Source organism: Hypanus sabinus, chromosome 5 (assembly GCF_030144855.1).
Source record: "Hypanus sabinus isolate sHypSab1 chromosome 5, sHypSab1.hap1, whole genome shotgun sequence".
Taxonomy (NCBI): Eukaryota; Metazoa; Chordata; class Chondrichthyes; order Myliobatiformes; family Dasyatidae; genus Hypanus; species Hypanus sabinus.
In genome coordinates this window covers 154,347,350-154,367,209 of record NC_082710.1, presented here as the reverse complement: position 1 = coordinate 154,367,209, position 19,860 = coordinate 154,347,350, and the positions used below count along the sequence as shown (strand labels likewise).

The 19,860-nt window shown below is 45.4% G+C and overlaps 1 protein-coding gene across 2 annotated transcripts in view; it reads right to left on the bottom strand.

The window, feature by feature from the left end:
• Positions 1 to 1,017: 1,017 nt before the first annotated feature.
• The window catches only part of LOC132394480 (ral guanine nucleotide dissociation stimulator-like), a 120,168-nt gene continuing 101,325 nt past the window's right edge, over positions 1,018 to 19,860 (bottom strand). For both annotated transcript variants that reach the window (XM_059970688.1, XM_059970689.1), the window contains exons 15-18: positions 17,114 to 17,276; positions 14,759 to 15,001; positions 8,421 to 8,535; positions 1,018 to 5,044 (exon numbers count right to left, since the gene is read on the bottom strand). In XM_059970688.1, coding sequence (XP_059826671.1) covers positions 4,875 to 5,044; positions 8,421 to 8,535; positions 14,759 to 15,001; positions 17,114 to 17,276 — 691 coding nt within the window. In that variant the 3' untranslated portion in view covers positions 1,018 to 4,874. The remainder of the gene's footprint in view (positions 5,045 to 8,420; positions 8,536 to 14,758; positions 15,002 to 17,113; positions 17,277 to 19,860) is intronic.

Sequence of the window (19,860 nt, the reverse complement as noted above, 5' to 3'; positions counted from 1 at the left end):
AGGCTGCTGGAGGAACTCTGTGGCTCAGGCATCATCTGTGGGGGCAAAGAGGTGGTCAAAGTTTTGGGTAGAGACCCTACATCAGGACCATAGGCTGGGAGACTGTGGTTTGACTGTGGTAGGAATGTGGGTGGATTTGGATTTAGAGTCTGGATTTCCTGTCTATTTTCCCACTCCCTTTCAACACATTGGGTTCACTGAGAAATTTATTAAGCTGCAGAATAATGTAAAAATAATGAAATAAAAGTGCAGCAGTGATCCCATACCAAGGAACTCAGCAAGTCCACAAGCATCTATGGAGGCAGGTCCTTTCAGATCAGGGGTTCCCAAACCTTTTTACGCCATGGACCTCAACAATTAAGCAAGAGGTCCATGGATCCCAGTTTTGCAACTGTTGAGCCAGATGGAGGTTCTTGACCCTAAATGTTATATTTCCCTCAATGGATGCTGCCTGACCTGCTGAGCCCAACCCCCACCCCCGAAATACTTGGTGCATTGCTGTAGATTCCAGCACCTACAATCTCTGGTGTCTCTGAAATCCAGGTGCACCACAGCTTGGTATACCAACTGCTCTACACACGATCGCAAGAAACTTCAGAGAATCGTAGACACAACTCAGATCATCACTAAAACCAGTCTCCCCTCCATAGACTTCTTTTGCTGCCTCAGTAAAGTAGCTGGCAAAATCAAAGATCTTGAACGTTCTCTGTTGAACACGCTGAACATACCCTTTTCAGGCAGAAGATACAAAAGCCTGAAAGCATGTAAGGACAACTTCCGTCCTGCTGCAATACCAATATTAAACAGTTTTCTAGTACAATAAGATGGAGTCTTGACCTCATAGTTTACCTCCTTATGATCTTGCAAAGTATTATCCATCCGCTCGGCACTTCCTCTGCAGCCATTAAACTTTATTCTGCATTCAGTTATTGTTTTACCTTGTTCTTCCTCAATGTCTGAGTAATATTTAATCTTTATGAACAGTATGCAAGACAAACCTCACTGAACTTCAGTACATGTAACAATACTAAACCGGTTTTAATTAACATCCAATAATCTAGAAACTTCATCAGTCGATCACCAACAAAATCCAAGGGAAGCCAGATTATCAGTGTTTTATGAGCCAAGAAGATACAAAGAGATGTAGGATATAAAAAGGCCAGTTCTTTATTTTAAGACCATTGCTCCTCCTGAATATTTGAAACAAATAAGTCACTTTGTAAGCTGAGGTGGGAGTTTGAGATCAAAGAGTTCTTCTCAGGCAAATAAGAGAGCACAGAATTCCCCACTGACACTTCACTACAGTCCTGTGCAAGTTTTGTGCAGTTCTGGTCACTTCCTTAGAGGGAGGATGTGTGTAGCGGATCTTGATATCCATGTTCATAGCTCGCTGAAGTTGCTTGTATAGGTTGATAGCATGTTAAAGAAGGCATATGGAATACTTGTCTTTAATGGTCAAGGCATTGAGTTCAAGAGTTGGGAAGTTGCTTTGCAGCTTGAGAAAACCCTGGTTAGGCCACATCCAGAGAATTGTTTTCAATTCTGGTAAGCCCATTATGGAAAGGATATGGAGACTTTGGAGAGGGAGCTGAGGAGGGTTACCAATATATTGTCTGAATTTGAGATACAAGGAGAGGTTTGACAAACTTTGATTGTTTTCGCTGGAGCTGAGGGGGCAATCGGACAGAAGTTTACAAAATTATGAAAGGAATAGAAAAAGTCGACAGTCAGAAACTTGGTCCTGGGGTAGAAATGTCTAATATTTGAGAACATGGATTTGAGATGAGAGCAGAACAGCTTGAAGGGGATTTCCAGGGCAAGTTACTGGTTTATTGCACAGAGTGGTGGATGCCAGGGGTGGTAGTGGAAGCAGATATAACAGTGGTGTTCATGAGTGTGTAGGGAATGGCAGGATACAGACGATGTACATACAGATGGGATTTTGTCTCATTTAGCATCATGCTCAGTGCAGACATTGTGGGCCAAATGGCTTGTTCCTGGGCTGTAGTTTTATGTTCTGTGTATGTTGTATGTGCCTGGGGAACATTGTCACCGGGACAGTACCTCAGGTGAAACATTCAACTGGGGCCACGCTGGGTGATCTTGAGAAAGGGGTGTTTACAGAGGAGAGCAACCCCTCCCCAGTGACCCAGATATTTACCTGTCTGGTCATTAGCCAGTTGCTGTTGGCAGATCTTGCTGACCATCTCAGAATACTGGACCGAAGAATTTCCTCGGCCAGGATCTCATTGGGCGTAAAACTCTTTGGCTCCTGAGGTGTGGTTTGGAGTTGGGGAAGCATTACCGAAGTACAGGTTGAAATTCTCCACTCTGGTATTCCAAGGTGTAGCAATTCCCATTGTCTGGAATGTTTTGAGACTGCTGTTCAAATCTCTAAAAAATAATTTAATCCAACTAAAATCTACAATTACCTAAGATCTGTACTAATCTGTAACTAATTAACCTACCAGTCAGCAGTCTCAGCCAACAGTGTTTCCAACTTACAGAAACGTTGGGATATGGATGGTTTTCGGTGACTGGGGAGTGTCCATACTTAGAACAGTCCTCCTGCTCGACGGAAGACAATCGAAGGTATTTTCTGTCGTTCCGGTACTTATCAGGCCTCAAGGATGCCAGAGCTTCAAACTGTACCTATCTTTTATATTTTAGAGGCATTTTAATCGTGTACTGTCAAACTCTACATCTGAATCATTCAGTCCCATCGCTAGTTCTTTAAGAACAAATCAACTTGAAGAAACCACCTCAGCTTACAAAACTAATGTAGTGAGAAAAATGTTAAAGCGTAGTCAGAATGACATTTCTACCATGCCTCAGTCATTAAAACATCTCACAGCAGTGTGGTCAAACTAAATTTAACATTTAGCTACATTGGGTGAAATTGGACAAACAAAAGCTTGTTCAAAGAGTAGGTCTTACAAATTCTTCAGTAACGTCAACGAGATGGCGTCATCGATGGTTTATCATCTCTGCAATCATAGACTCACGCTACTGGAGATTATGTGGAGTCATGAAGTCATATAGTATAGATATAGGCCACTTGGCTCAGTATGTCCACACTGTCTGTCACACTGGGGGCAACTTTACAGCGACCCGTTCATCTGAACGTCAGGATGTGGGGTGGAACTGGTAAACCCGGGGGAACGCCAAGCGTCACAGGGAGAACGTGCAGACTCGGATCAAACCCAGGTCGCTGGAACTGTGGGGCAGTGCTTGAGTGACAGGTGACGGACAGCCTGGAGGTAGAGCTCCTCAATATTGGTCGACCAACCCCAAAAGCAGACTGTTACTGGGACTGAATCGTCAGTTCCAAGTTCTGTTGAAATTGTTATACAGCAGAGGTTTGGACAGACGAGCTTCTGAACGACTAAACCACTGAGCCATCTTATTCTCCCCATTTTATAACCTCTGCTCTTTGGATTTTTTTTTGTTTGGGTCTGCAGGAAATTCGGGAACACACAGAATTTAGACAATGATCAGAGCACAGAGTTGACCGTACAGTTTAGAATGGCGGTCCACGTCTTTCCATCATAATGCCTACAGGATGGACTGTACATCGAGAGCATAAATAGCAACATCAGAGCAACACAAGCTGAAACATTCTCAGTTGGCACAGACCGTGCCTTTTACATGTAGTGTTATCAGTGTACACTTCGTTTATAGGACTCCAAGTGTCTGTAGTGAAAATCATCATCTTCTGGCTAAGGTCTTTCTTCACACTCTGGTTGTCTGTGATGGGATGAACCCCCGTAGTGATGTTCACTTTGTTCTGGAGACAGGTGGGTCAACCAGTGGCAAGGGAGATGGATAGGAAGGCACTTCTGACGTGAAAAGGTCCATTTTCCACCAAGCCTGCTGACCTCCTCATGTTTCAAAGCCAACGGGGAGTTGGGAGAAGGAGTGTGATTGACTCTGGTCAGTTCCAACAAGGGTCTGCCAGAAGACTGTGGCCTTGGGAAAAGCAGCTTTGCAAGATTATCCCTCCATGTCCATTTGTAGCTCAAGTCCAACCCATCGGCTGTCTCTCTAAGCACCAGCAGCTGCTGGGAATTGTGAAGGACATTCTGGAGTGGGATGGAGGGTTGTGCGAGGTGGCTCAGGTCAGAAGCAACAGGTGCTCAGAGGGAGTGGTGGAGAGGTGACAATCATTTGTGGTGGGGAGGTGCAGAGGCAGTGGGAATTATCCACTGGGTTTGCAATAATCCCACAGGCTGATCAACACTGTAGATCGGTTTTTGTACCCTATATAGCTGCCACCCCTCACCCCACACCTCTCCAACAGATTTCCCCCAAGGTAATTCTGCATGGAATAATGAAAATGAATCTGGTGCACAGAATTCCAGCACAGGAGAGGATTTCTACAAGAGCTGCCTGCACGGATCAGAAACAAGAGGGGAAAGTGTCCTTTTGCTGGAGAGGCTGGTCTGAATTCTTTGAGCTTGTCCTCCACATCGCCAATGCCTTTGGACCTCCTGCTTCCGAGAGTCATTCAGTGCCTGCCACACTGGTAGGTGATTGCCATCTCAGAGGGCAGATGGTGGTCATTCTCACCCAGGTCCATGGGGGTCTGATTTCTGAGGAACTACCTTCATAGGTGCTTCTAGGAAATGGAATCAGGAAAGTTCACCCCAGACTCCCTCTTTTGCAGATCTTGGGCAAGGGCAGGAAGGGAGAAGGGGGAAAAATCTCAGGGCAAATAGGTACCGAAGCCATCCTTGTCCAGGGAAAGCATCACCAGTCAGCAGGGGCTGTGTGGACTTTGTGCTGGTTCCTTCCACCCAGCTTCGACTGCAGCCCGGCATCATGAGAATGGCAGTAAGCTCACTAGAACTGGGCCGTTCCAGGAAGCCCACCCTCTAGAACAGGGCCTTGGCGATCTTCATGCCCTTGGAGCGGATTTTTGGGAACGGTGAGCCGTGCTCCGCCCTGTGCTTGGGAGAAGGCTGGTCCTTCCTCCGGAGGAGGAACTCGCTGCTGGTCGAGGTCATGGCGTAGAACACATTGGCATTGTGAGGGATGGTGAACTCTGTGGGGGAGAAGTGAAATCATGATATCACACTGGATACAAATCTGGCCAGAAAATCCAAAGAGAATCCAAAAAGTAAATCCAAAATATTTGAAGTTCTTTTGGAGTTAACCTCTTCCTGTTCATGTCTGTGCTTGGCTCAGCCATTGGTGACTTCCCCGATGTACAAAATCTCAATCTCAACCCTCTTCCCAACTACTCTCATCAGCTTCTCTTACAGCATTCATAGGGATGTGAAACTAATGGGACAAAGGCCATTTGGCCCATTGCATCTGTGCTGCAAGGCAATTACCAACCTGGACTAATGCCACCTGGCAGCTTTGTCATTCCCTTACTGACCTTAGGAAGTGGAGTGAGGCACACGGGCCCGTGGTGCTGAGGAGAAGATGACTGTGATCTTCAAATTCCTAGGTGTAACCATCACCAACAGCCTGTCCTGGTCCAATCACACGGACCCTCCAGCCAATAAAGTGCAGCAGCACCTCTACTTTCTGAACAGCTAAAGAAATTCAGCACGCCCCCGTGGACCCTCACAAGTTTTTATCAAGGCACCACAGAAAGCATCCTATCTGACGCATCACGGCTTCTTATGGAAACTGCTCTGCATGTGAGCACAAGATACTGTGTCCAGTGATCCCAGTGTGGCCTCCTATATATTGGTGAGACCCAATGGAGACTGGGAGACCACTTCACCGATCACTTATGTTCCATCCACCAGAAAAAGCAGGATCTCCCAGTGGCCACCCATTTTAATTGCACTTGTCATTCCCATTCCGCTATGTCTGTCCACTGTCGTGATGAGGCCGCACTTAGGTTAGAGGGACACCTTATATTCCACTTGGGTGGCCTCCAACCTGAACATGAACATCGATTTCTCAAACTTCCGGTTATGCCCCCTTCCTTTTGCCATTTCCCATCCCCTTTTTCCTCTCTCACCTTATCTCCTTGCCCACCCATTGCCTCCCTCCCGTTTTCTTTCTTCTATGACCTTTTGTCTCTTTCACCAATCAACTTCCCAGCTTTTTACTTCATCCCTCCTCCTTCAGGTTTCACCCATCACCTTGTGTTTCTCTCTGCCCTCCCTCCACCGTTTAAATCTACTCCTCAGTTTTTATTCTGCAGTCCTGCCGAAGGGTTTTGGCCCGAAACATCAACCGTTTACTCTTTCCCATAGATGCAGCCTGGCTTCCACAATACTCCAAATGAGGCCCCACCAATGTCTTATACAACTTCAACATAACATCCCACCTCCTGCATTCAATACTTTGATTTCTGGAGGCCAATGTGCCAAAAGCTTTCTTTACAACCTTATCCATCAGTGACGTCACTTTCAATGAATTATGGACCTGATTTCCCAGATCCTTTTGTTCATAGTTTGAAAACATGTTCAGTTCAGCTTCTATACCACAGTAAAAGGATCTTGGAACAGTGCCCCTGTGGAATAAGGTGATGCCTTGTGCAGCTTGCTCTGCAACTATAATACTCTTTTCTGCATTGTGTTATTGTTTTCACTTATACTACCTCAATGTACTGTTGTATTCAAACGGTCTGCATGGATGGCCTGCAAAGCAGTTCTTCACCGTACCTCGGTACGAGTGACAATAATACACCAATATGCAAATTATCTAGACGGAGATTATCTGACCCATCAAGTCTACTCCGGCTCACAAAGCAATCCCATTCCCCAATGACTTGTTCTGCAACCTTCCCATCAACTCCCCTACCCCAATCACAGTTTTATTTACCTGCAACATGGCTTCCTTACACCTATGCTCAACATAAGACCATATGACATAGGAGCAGAATTAGGCCATGCAGCCCATCGAGCCTGCTCTGCTATTCCACCATTGCTGATTCAAGAACCTACTCACTTGCCTTCTCACCATATCCTTTGATGTCCTGACCGATCAGGAAGCGACCAACTTCTGCCTTAAATATCCCCAGGGACCTGGCCTCCACCTCAGTCTGCGGCAGAGCCTTCCACGGATTCACGACTCTCAACCAATGACAGCAAGCAGCTATATGCCTTCTTGCACAGCCGCTCTCATGGAGCCCTGGACTTGGATCCCAAGATCTACCATTAAATGTATGGTATTCTCCCTCTTACATTAGACCTCTCAAAGTGCAACATCTCATACTTGCCTGAATTAAACTCCTTCTGTCATTCCTCCATGCATATCTGAAACTGATCTATCTTCTGTTGTGTCCTTTGACAATGCTCTACATTGTCCACAGTCTACCAGCCTTTGCTTCGTCTACAAATTTACTAACCCACCCATCTACACCCATCCAGGTCGTTTATTCATTCAGTGGCCATTTTATTAGGGACTGTACCTCCTGCGTGTACTTCTGCTGCAGTGGTCCATCCACTTCAACGTTCAACATGTTGTGTATCCAGAGACACACCACTGTTGTAAAGGGTGTCTATCTGAGTTACAGTCACCCTCCTGTCAGCTTGAATCAGTCTGGCCATTCTCCTCTGACCTCTCTCATTAACAAGGCATTTTCACCCACAGAACTGCCGCTCACTAGATGTTGTTAGTTTTTCACTCCATTCTCTGTCAGCTCTGAGACTGCTGGGCATGAAGATCCCAGGAGATCAGCAGTTTCTGAGATACTCCAACTGCTTTATCTGGTATCAACAATCATTACACGGTCAAAGTCATGGATTGCATTTCTTCTGTATTATGATGATAGGTCTGAACAATAACTGAACCCCTTGACCATGTCTGCATGCTTTTATGCATTGAGTTGCTTCTATGTGATTGGTTGATTAGATATTTGCATTAATGAGGTCTATCTAATAAAGTGGCTACCGAGTGTATATTACAAAGGTCCCAGCACAACACCACAGGCCATGGATCTCCAGCCAGAACAACACCCACCGAGGGTCATAAACCCTCTATCGTTTATGACCAAGCCAGTTCTGAATCCAAACTACCAAATCATCTTGGTTCTTGTGTTTTTAAATCAGCCTACAATGCAGGACCTTGTGAAATGACTTACTGAAGTCCGTTTAGACAAGATTCATACCACATCCTCATCAGTCACCTCAAAAAAATTCAGTCACGTTTGTAAGACAAGACCTGCCATGCACAACACCGTGCTGTCTGTTCGTGTGTTCTTTTTCCAAATGTACATAAATCCTATCGCCCAAAACTCTCTCCAATAATTTCCCTAGCACTGACGTGATTGAGATCTCCTCTCAGATTCTTGTGCATCTAAACCTAACGAATCCACTCTCTCTTCATGGAGGTCCTACCGAGGATCAGCCTAGTGAACTCCCTCCTTTGCAAGAAGAACCCTCCTGGCATTATGCACACATTCTGCACGCATTCCGCTCTGCTCTGCTCCCAACCCGGCCAAGCCTCCTCACCTTTATCCTCTGATAAGATCTGCACCAACTCGTAAGTCCCCGCTGATCGTGGGTCCTGATTGTGTTTCTCCAGAGCTTTTCCAACTACCGCAGGAGTCTTGTCCTGACTGGATACCTGCAGGAAGAGGGGAGGTGGTGATTCAAAGGGCTGATCTGTGGGTCTGAAGTAACGATCGCAGCAAAACCAGTCCCTCTCCCTGGATGCAACTCTCCTGAGGTGTCCATAATTCTTTATGAAATGGGGGACCATTTTGACCCATGCCAGCTTGTTCCATTATCTCCCGCTTATTTCTCCATAAACTACTTCCATCCAATCCCCTAGATTCTCCTGCACTGGGTGGCAATTTTAAAATAACCCAATACTGAACATCAGGAACTGGAAACTCCCAGTGGGAAGCCATCATGGTCAAATGGACAATATGCAAACCGCACACAGTTACAGCGCCAGAAACAGGGATCAAACCCACGCACTGTGAAGCAGCGGATCGACCCACCGCACCATGATGCCGCACAATTCCCAGATCCCTGAACCTCTCTGATTAAGATGCGGATCCTCTGGACTCTTTCCGCTCCAAGTTTCCCACTTCCTGTGTGGCTCACATTGTCAGGGTGAGACAGGAAGTGGTCCACAAGTTCATCACTGTGGAAGTGAAGGGGGCAAGCTAGGGTAGGTCCAAGACGTGGTGGACAATGGAGGACACCGGAAGGTTTGCTTCTTCTGCTTGTGGGGGTGGGGGGGGGGGGGGGAGAAGGGGTGTTTAAGCAAGAGTTCCAGGTGGATGGGAACCGGAGCACCAGAACAGATAGAGGAGTAGGTGTGGAGAAAGATGTTGTCATGAAGCCTGCGTACAAAGTCAGGTTGAGCATGATGAGACTAATGTTCTGAGCTGCTTATATCTCAACGCAAGCAGTAATGTAGGAGAGGTGGAAGATCTTAGGGCATGGATCAACACTTGGGACTATGGCAATGTAGCCATGAGTGGCACTTGGTTGCAAGAAGAGCAAAACTGGCAGCTCAATGCTCCATTGTTTTCGATGTGGCAGAGTGGGAGGGAGTAAAGGAGGAGGAGGCATTACGGGGCAGTGAAATAGTCACAGCAGTACCCAGACAGCACAGACTGGGGAACTCGTCTAGTGAGACTTTATGGGTAGAATTGAGGATTAAGGAAGGTATGACCGCATTAATGGGATTGTATTATAGACCACCCAACAGCCAGCAGAATTTAGCAGAGCAAATCTGTAGAGAGATTGCACAGTGTTGCAAGAAACGTAAGGTTGTAATAGCAGGTGATTTTAACATTCCACATTTTGCCTGGGACTCCTGTACTGTAAGAGGACTGGATGAGCAAGACTTATTTTAAATGTGCTCAGGAAAGTTTCCTTAACTAACACAAAGAGGTCCCAGCTAAAGAGAGGACGATACTAGATCTCCTATTAGGGAATGAGATAATGCAGATGGCAGAAGTTTGTGCAGGGGATGACTTGCATCTAATGTTCATAATGCCCTTAGTTTCAAGGTAATTATGGAAAAGGATAGGTCAGGTCCTCAAATTGAGAATCTAAATTGGAGAAAGGCCAATTTTGATGGTATCAGAAAGGATTTGGCAAGTGTGGATTGGGACAGGCTGTTTTCTGGCAAGGATGTACTTGGTAAGTGGGAGGCCTTCAAAAGTGAAGTTTTTAGAGTACAGAGTTTGTGAGTTCCTGTCAGAATAAAAGGTGAGGATAACAGGTTTATGAAACCTTGGTTTTCAAGAGATACAGTGTTGAGGCCCTTGTTAAGAAAAAGAAGTACGTAGCACGTATGGCCAAACAGGAACCAATGAGGCACTTGAAGGGGATAAAAAAATGCAAGGTTTACACTTAAGAAATAAGGAAGACTAAAAGAAGAATGAGGTTGCTCTGGCAGACAAGGTGAAGAAGAATCCTCAAGTCTGTACTGATATATTCAGAGCAAAGCTGGTCCTCTGGAAGACCACAGTGGCAATCTATGTGTGGAGCCGAAACAGATGGGGGAGAAGATAGTGCATTTTATTTATCTGTGTTTACCCCGGAGACAGATAGATGTGATGCAAAGCAACAGCGAGGTCATGGGCCCTGTATAGATTAAAGAGGAGGAGGTGCATGTTGTCTTGAGGCAAATTAGGGTGGGTAAATCCCCAGGGCCTGACAAGCTGTTCACTTAAACCCTGTGGGAGATGAGTGCAGAAATTGCAGGGGCCCTAGCAGAGATATTTGAAATATGCTTAGCCATGGGTGTGGTGCCAGAAGGTTAGAGGATCCTAAGAGACTGGATATACAGGTATTTGGATAGACAGGGGCTGGTTAGGGATAGTCAACATGGCTTTGTGCATGGTAGGCCATGTCTAAGCATTCTTATAGAGTTTTTTTGAGGATGTTACCAGAAAAGTTGATGAAGGCAAGGCAGTGGATGTTGTCTACATGGACTTTAGCACAGGCTTTGATAAGGTCCCGCCGGGGATCTTGGTCAAGAAGGTTCATTCACTTGGTATTCAAGCTGAGGCAGTAATTTGGATTAGACATTGGCTTTGCAGAAGCAGCCAGAGAGTGGTTATAGGTGATTGCCTCTCTGACGGGGGGCCTGTGACTGTGGGGTGCCTCAGGGATCGGAGTTGGCCTGCTGTTGTTTGGCATTTATATCAGCAATCTAGATGACAATGTGGTAAACAGCATCAACAAACATGGGGATGACACCAAGATTGGGGTGTAATAGACAGTGAAGAAAACTATCAAAGCATGGAACAGGATTGGGACAAGCTGGTGAAATGGGCTGATGGAACTTAATGCAGACATTTGTTAAGTATTGCACTTTGGGAGGACCAACCAGGACAAATCTCACTTGGTGAACAGTCGGGTACTGAGGAGCACGGTAGAACATAAGAATCTGGGAATACAGACACATAATTCCTTGAAAATGGCATCACAGGTAGATAGGGCTGTAAAGAGAGCTTTTGGCACACTGGCCATCGTAAATCACTGTACTGAGTTCAGAAGTTGGGATGTTATGTTGAAGTTGTATAAGAAGTTGTTGAGGCCTAATTTGGAGTATTGTGTCCAGTTTTGGTCACCTATTTACATCTTTCCTGTAGATAAGATTGAAAAAAGTGCAGAAAAGGTTTGCAAGGATGCTGCTCAGTTATAGAGACAGGTTGAATAGGTTAGGACTTTGTTCCCTTGAATGTAGAAGACTGGAAATATTTAAGGGGAACATCTTCACTGCGCATAGAATGAGCTGCCAGTGGGAGATGGAGGGTTAATTTCAACATTTAAGAGACACTTGGATAGGTGCATGGATGGGAGGGAGTGGAGGGCTATGGTCTGGGTGTACATTGATGGGACAGGGCAGATCTATCATTCACCTGCTACTGTCTCCCAACTCCAGCCCTTTTCCCCATCACTACGTGGCACTTACCATTGCTCGGTTAAGGTTAAAAGTTCAAAGTTCAATGTACATTTATTATCAAAGTATGTATATTATATACAGCCTTGAGATTCGTCTCCTTACAGGCAGCCACAAAACTAAGAAACCCAACAGAACCCATTGAAGAAAAGAGCGTCAAACTCCCTATTGTGCAGAAAAAAATAAATCATGCAAACAACAACAAGGCCGGTCGCCACTGAAGCTGATTCAGGGGCCTATAAGTGCAGGCCACAGCCTCAATTCAGCACAGAGGTGGGTAAATCACATGAAGCAACCTGTCCATCACTTCTAGCCCTGACACTCTGACCTTTATAATCCGGCCCAATACTTAAATTGTCCAAAGCTCAGGTCATTCCTTGCTCTCGGACCTAATTGAATGTTAGCTCACCAGGAAGCAGTCAACATGTGGACCCTTGGAGGTGAAGTCATGACTCAACATCATCTCCTCAAGGGGACTAATGGAAAGCAGTGACAAAGGTGGGCAAAGGTGGTGACTCAGCATCGCCCCCTCAAGGGCACTGGGGGAAGAGCAGTGGGGCAGGTGATGGCTCATCGATGAGATCCAGGAAAGTGCAGCAATATGAACCCCTCTGATGGAAAGTGATGACTTACAGTGGCTATAAAAAGTATTCACCACCACCCTCTCCCTTGCAAGTTTCCATGTTTTACTGTTTTACAACATTGGATCACAGTGGACTTAATTTGGCTTTTTTTGACACTGATCTACAGGAAAAGACTCTTTGGTGTCAAAATGAAAACAGATCTCTACAAAGTGATCTAAATTAATTCCATATATAAAACACAAAATAATTGATTGCATAATTATTCACTCCTTCAAGTCATTATTTAGTAGATGCACCTTTAGTAGCATTTACAGCCTTGAGTCTGTGTGGATATGTCTCTATCAGCTTTGCATATCTGGGTACTGCAATTCTTCTTTAAAAAACTGCTCAGGCTCTGTCAGATTGCATGAGGACCATGAGCTTATGTCCCTCTTCAAGTCCATCCACAAATTCTCAATTGTACTGAGGTCTGGACTCTGACTTGGCCATTCCAGGACATTAATTTTGTTGTTTTTAAGCTATTCCTGTGTAGCTTTGGTTTTATGCTTGGGGTTATTGTCTTGCTGAAAAACAAATCTTCTCCCAAGTCGCAGTTCTCTTACCCAGCCACGCGCTTGGCTGTCCCTGCACTACCTAGGCAACTGGGAAATCCTTGCAAGACTCACTGACTGCATCAGGTTTTCCTCTAGGATTTCCCTGTATTTTGCTGCATTCATTTTGCCCTCTACCTGCACAAGACTTCCAGGGCCTGCTGCAGTGAAGCATCCCCACAGCGTGATGCAGCCACCACCGTGATTCACGGTAGAGATGTGCTTTTGATGATGTGTGGTGTTTGGTTTACGCTGAACATAGCGTTTAGTCTGATGGCCAAAAAGTTCAATTCTGGCTTCATTGGACCATAGAATCTTCTTCCAGCTGACTTCAGAGTCTCCTACGTGCCTTCTGGCAAACTTTTATTGCGGTTTCATAAGAGTTTTATTCAACAGTGGCTTTCTCTTTGCCACTGCCCCATAAAGCTGGGACGGGTGAAGCACTCGGGCAACAGTTGTTGGATGCTCAGTCTCTCCCATCTCAGCCACTGAAGCTTGTAACTCCAGAGCTGTCACCGGTTTCTTGGTGGCTTCCCTCACTAATCCCCTTCTTGCACGGTCACTCCATTTTTGAAGACGGCCTGCTGTAGGCAGATCTACAGCTGTGCCATATTCTATCCATTTCTTGATGATCAACTTATTTGTACTCCAAGTGACATTCACTGACTTGGACATTTTCTTGTACCAGTCTCCTGACTTGTGTTTTCAATACTCTTTTTGCAGAGCTGCTTGGAGTGTAGGTTTGCCTTAATGGTGTAGTTCTTGCCAAGATACTGACTCATCAGTAATTGGACCTTCCAGATATAGGTATCATTTTACTACAATCAATTGAAACACTTTGACTGCACTGATTTCTCCAAAAACAGATCTCCATTTAACTAATTATGAGACTTCTAAAACCAATTGGCTGCACCAGTGATGATTTGGTGTGTCATATTAAAGTGGGGGAAGCTGATTACTTATGCAATCAATTATTTTGTGTTTTATATTTGCTATTAATTTAGATCAATTTGTAGGGATCTGTTTTCAGTTAGACACAAAAGAGCTTTTTTCTGTTGATCAAAGTAAAAAAAAAACAACTAAATCCACTGTGATTCAATGTTGTAAAACCATAGAACATGAAAACTTCTGGGGGGGGGGGGGTGAATACCTTTCATAGGCACTGTAGCATCTCCTCCTCAAGGGTACACTTAGATTAGTTTCTAAAGTATCACTTTTAGTGTGGTCTAACTTTCTTTTTACTTAGTTTATATATTTGTATTAGATATAGCTGATTGGAAATCTGCATACATACAGCTGGCTCTGTATATTTTATGTTTTATTTTCTGCAGGCCTGTGTCACACCAGATTAAATCAAACTGTATCGTAGGCTGTGCATATCAAAAGCATTTTCTTATCTGACCAGTTTGTGCTCAAGATTAGTATCAGAATGGCCACGAGGCAAGGTTTCCTTCTTTGTTCTTTCTTTGCACACTCTCCATCTCTCTCCTCCTTGCTTACAGTCGAGTTAGTCACTTTTATTTCTTTGTTCTGAACACATAATAAAATGGTTGTGACAAGATTTATGCCTGATTCTTAATGTCCCAAGAGCCTTATGGGCAACAGCATCTCCAGATCCAACAGCACCAATGGCGGGCGTTCTACAGATCCCTGTGGGTGAAGGTGGTGACTCACCATCGCCCCCTCAAGGAGACTGAGGGAAGGCCAGAGGACGCTAGAGGAACCCACCCAACGAAGACTCACCAGGATGCTCTTGTAAACGTTTCCGGTAGTGATGTCCAGGCGCACGCGGATGATGCGGCAGTCAGACTGCGGCGAGCCCATAGACACCGAGGGAGAAGTGTAGGTGGCCCCACAGGAGGCCGAGCGACGGTGGCCCTTCACAAAGCTGGCGGTGGGGGAGAGGGCTGAGAGGGAAGGGGAGCAGGTGGGGATGGGCTCGATCCCAGCTGAGTCCAGGGAGGAGACAGAGGGGAATTTTGATTGCTGTGAAAGGAGAGACAGAAAGATCAGAATCAGATCTGTTATCACTAATTGTGACATTTGGTTTGTGGCAGCAGTACAGTGCAAGAAAAAAATTAATATTAGTTACAATAAAAAGTAAGTCAATAGTGGAAAAGAGGAATAGTGAGGCGGTATTGATGGGTCCGTGGACCATTCAGAAATCTGATGGCAGAGGGGAAGAAGTTGTTCTTAAAATGCTTGAGTGTGGCTCTTCAGACTGCTGTGCCTCCTCCCTGATGGTAGTAACAAGAAGACAGCATGTCCGAGGAGGTGAGGGTCTTTAATGGTGGAGATCATCTTCTTGAGGCACCTCATCTTGAAGATGTCTTCAGTGGTGGAGACGGAGATGGAGTTGGCTGAGGTTACAGCCCTGTGAGGCCTCTTTTAATCCTGTGCATTGGAGCCTCCGCACCAGGCATTGATACAACTAGAGAGAATGTTCTCCACAGTGCAGCCGTAGAAATTTGCTGGAGTCTTTCAGGACATACCAAATCTTCTACAACTTCACAACTACTGTAACTGAGAGAGTAGTTACTTACACTATAAGGCACAAACATAAACATAAACACAAACAAGGCACTGAACATAGTCATCATCTTCGTTAAAGGTCCTAGGGAAGATCATCGGCCAGATTTTGTGTAGTCGGCTGAAGGACAGCCAACTTTAGACAGACTCTGATAATCCCACACACTCATCAATTCAGTGACGTCAAAGAAAATGAACTTCCAGCTCAGTCCATCCCACACGTCTCCCTTCCAGTGACTCTGTCTACACTTCCCGATGTCTCAGGGGAACAGGACCCTACCACCCTGGTCATTCTCTCTTCTCTCCCACTTCCTTTCAACAAACGATACAAAAACTTGAGAACATGAACCACCAGGTTCCAGCTTGGTTCCATAGATGTTGGCTGACCTGCTGAGTTCCTCCTGCACTTTGTGTGTGTTGCTCAGGATTGCCGGCATCTGCAGAATCCACTCTATTTATGAGTTGCAACCTTTACTCTGCTCTTATAAGACTCTCAAATGCTGAAGATGAACTCTTGATCCCTCCCAGTCTCTGTTCTTGAGGCTCTTACACTTATCTATCTATCTGCACTTTCTCTGTAACACTCAATTCTGAACCTTAATTTCTTTTCTCTACTTATGTAAAGAATGATCTGCTTGGATGGCGTGTAAGTGAAGCTCTGCATTGTATCTGTATTGTAATAAGCCAATTACCAATATGGTCTTTAATTCCCCACAGCTTTTATGATATCATGCAGTCATTATAGTAAACACTCCCCTCAATCCTGACTGTAAATGCAACACTAAATCCAAACTTAATGTCAGCAAATCCATGGAATTAAATGGAGGAACTCAGCAGGCCGGGCAGCTTTTTCACAACATTCTCTGCAAACTCTAGAAACTGCTGTACATGAAACTCCCGAGAGATCAGCATCTACTGAGATACTTTAACCACCCCGTCTGGCATCAACAAGCATTCTACAGTCGCTTAGCTCACACTTCTTCCCCTTTCTGATGTCTGGTCCGACCGATAACTGAACCTCCTGACCATGTCTGCATGCTTTTATGCATTAAGCTACTGCCACATGATTGGCTGATTAGATATTTGCATTAACGAGCAGCTGTACTTAATAAAGTGGTCGAGTGTATATTTCCAAACTGCTGTTAATGTATGCTTCTTATTCTGTTGTACATGTATAATTTATGCTAACTTAAGCACTAATTCATGTTTGTAATGTACAGCGATGATGCTACAAAAAAAAGATAACTTTCGTGAGCATGGTATGCCCATGACACCAATCAACTTGAACTTCCCAACGACTAGAAGTTGGCTGGAAAGAGAAGTTATGTTTACAACAGGGATCTAGGAAAACTACAAATTAATAATGGAAACATTAACAGACTTGATCCCACCATATCACGGACGAGCTGTACAACCACGTCCCTCCCCTACCACCCCTACTACTCAACACTAACTCATTTTCTCTTTCAGGTCTACTGATCCACCCTCACCCGACCACAATCCACAATATTAATCGTTTCGTTGCTCGTAAGGCGTGTGTAACGCGTTGTTGGCGAAGGAGCCAATTACCCAGGCAATCTTGCAGAGAAGAGCATTGATGGGCTTCAGGGAGTGTTCCTTAGCTCCTGGGGTCTCAGAGGCACTGGCCAAGTCCAGGGGTGGTGAGGCAGATCTCTCCCAGGGTGGGAGACCTCCCGAGAGCACGGTGGGGCTGTTCTGGCTGGGTTGAGGGCTGTAAGAAAAACAGATGTCAGGTTAGCAAGACCATCCAGTGGAGTGATTTGGGGAGCCAGGGGAAATATTGGCAATTGATAGGCCATGGCAGATTCTGGGAATCGAGAAACCACAGGAGATTCTGTGAAATGAAGGAACAGGAGATAGGAGATCCTGGAGAAAGAGGGATCAGATTTGATCCTGTGTATTGAGGGATCAGAAGAGATCTTTGAAATCAAAGAGCTACGGGAGATCCTTTGAATCAAAGAGCTGTGGAGATTCTGGGAATCAAAGGAACAAGAAATAGGAGACTGTTCAGGTCCAGGAGAGTTCCCAGGAATCATGAGTCCAGGAGATAAGAGACTTTGGGAATCAAAGGATCAGTGAATGGGAGATCCTGGAATATGAGTGGGTAAGGGATCCTGGGAAATGAGGAATCATGAGAGGAGAGAACTTGGGATAGAGCTGGAGAGAACTTGGGATAGAGCTGGAGCAGAGAGCACACAGAGGGACCAATAGCAGGAGATGTGTTGAAGGCAGGTTCCCCTGGGTGTTGTTGAGCTTGTGTGAAGGGATGGGGTCCGAGTGACACCAGCAGTCCACCCTACTGGGACAATGGGAGGCAACTAATGTCCAGGCTTGATTCCAGAAGGGAAAGGAAGATGGTCAGTGGTGGAGACCAACTTTTCCCATGAATACCATCTCACACCACAACTCACCATCTCGCCCAACCCATCTCCCAACCGACACCGCATGCTCACATTGCACTCTGACCATCTCACCTGTGATAGCTCTATCAACCGGCAAGATGGAGTCATATTGCACAGAAACAGGCCCTTTAGCCCACCAGGGTTATGCTGATCTTCACATACACATTTAACTAATCCCATTTACCTGCACTTAGAGCGTAGCCATCTCTGCCTTTGTGGTTCAGAGCTTGTTTTAGAATCAGAGTCACTCAGTATGAATTAACTTCGGCCTAAATGTTCCTGCCGATCAAGAGCTATGCTGTGTTGGGCCCACATCCCTCTAAACCTTTCCTGTCCAAGAACTTTTCAACTGTAATTATATCTCTCTCGACCATTTTCTCCGGCAGCATCTATGGAAAAGAGCAAACAGTTCACGTTTTAAGCTCAGACGCCTGAGAGGCCAGTGTCGGGCATTTTCCTGCCTTACAAGGCGCGGAACGAAAGACTGCATGGTGAGCCACTCCTCACACAGAAACTTTGCAGTGTCTTTCCTTATCTTACGAGGTCAAGTTGCAAGCTCAACGCTCAACCCAGCATAGATGGAAAGCGTACTCAGGAATGGTCCGACTGGATTCGAAAGAGGAAAGAGAAACAGAATACAGGGTGTAAAGGTAGTAAGGTAGAAGGGCTAAAGTGAGTGTACTTCAATGCAAGAAGCATCAGGAACAGAGGTGATGAACTGAGAGCTTAGATACATACATGGAATTACGATGTAGTGGCCATTACGGAGACTTGGCTGGCACCAGGGCAGGAATGGATTCTCAATATTCCTGGATTTCAGTGCTTTAAAAGGGATAAAGAGGGGGGAAAAGAGGAGGAGGGGTGGCATTACTGGTCAGGGATACTATTACAGTGGCAGAAAGGGTGGGTAATGTAGCAGGATCCTCTTTTGAGTCAGTATGGGTGGAAGTCAGGAACAGGAAGGGAAGAGTTACTCCACTGGGGGTATTCTATAGGCCCCCTGGTAGTAGCAGAGATACCGAGGAGCAGATTGGGAGGCAGATTTTGGAAAGCTGCAAAAATAACAGGATTGTTATCATGGGTGACTTTAACTTCCCTAATATTGATTGGCACTTGATTAGTTCCAAGGGTTTAGATGGGGCAGAGTTTGTTAAGTGTGTCCAGGATGGATTCCTGTCACAGTACGTTGACAGGCCAACTAGGGGGAATGCTATACTAGATCTAGTATTAGGTAACGAACCGGGTCAGGTCACAGATCTGTCAGTGGGTGAGCATCTGGGGGACAGTGATCACCGCTCCCTGGTCTTTAGCACTATCATGGAAAAGGATAGAATCAAAGAGGACAGGAAAATTTTTAATTGGGGAAGGGCAAATTATGAGGCTATAAGGCTAGAACTTGCGGGTGTGAATTGGGATGATGTTTTTGCAGGGAAATGTACTATGGACATGTGGACGATGTTTAAGGATCTCTTGCAGGATGTTAGGGATAAATTTGTCCCAGTGAGGAAGATAAAGAATGGTAGGGTGAAGGAACCATGGGTGACAAGTGAGGTGGAAAATCTAGTCAGGTGGAAGAAGGCAGCATATATGAGGTTTAGGAAGCAAGGATCAGATGGGTCTATTGAGGAATATAGGGTAGCAAGAAAGGAGCTTAAGAAGGGGCTGAGAAGAGCAAGAAGGGGTAAAGGAAAACCCCAAGGCATTCTTCAATTATGTGAAGAACAAAAGAATGACAGGAGTGAAGGTAGGACCGATTAGAGATAAAAGTGGGAAGATGTGCCTGGAGGCTGTGGAAGTGAGCAAGGCCCTTAATGAATACTTCTCTTCAGTATTCACCACTGAGAGGGAACTTGATGACAGTGAGGACAATATGAGTGAGGTTGATGTTCTGGA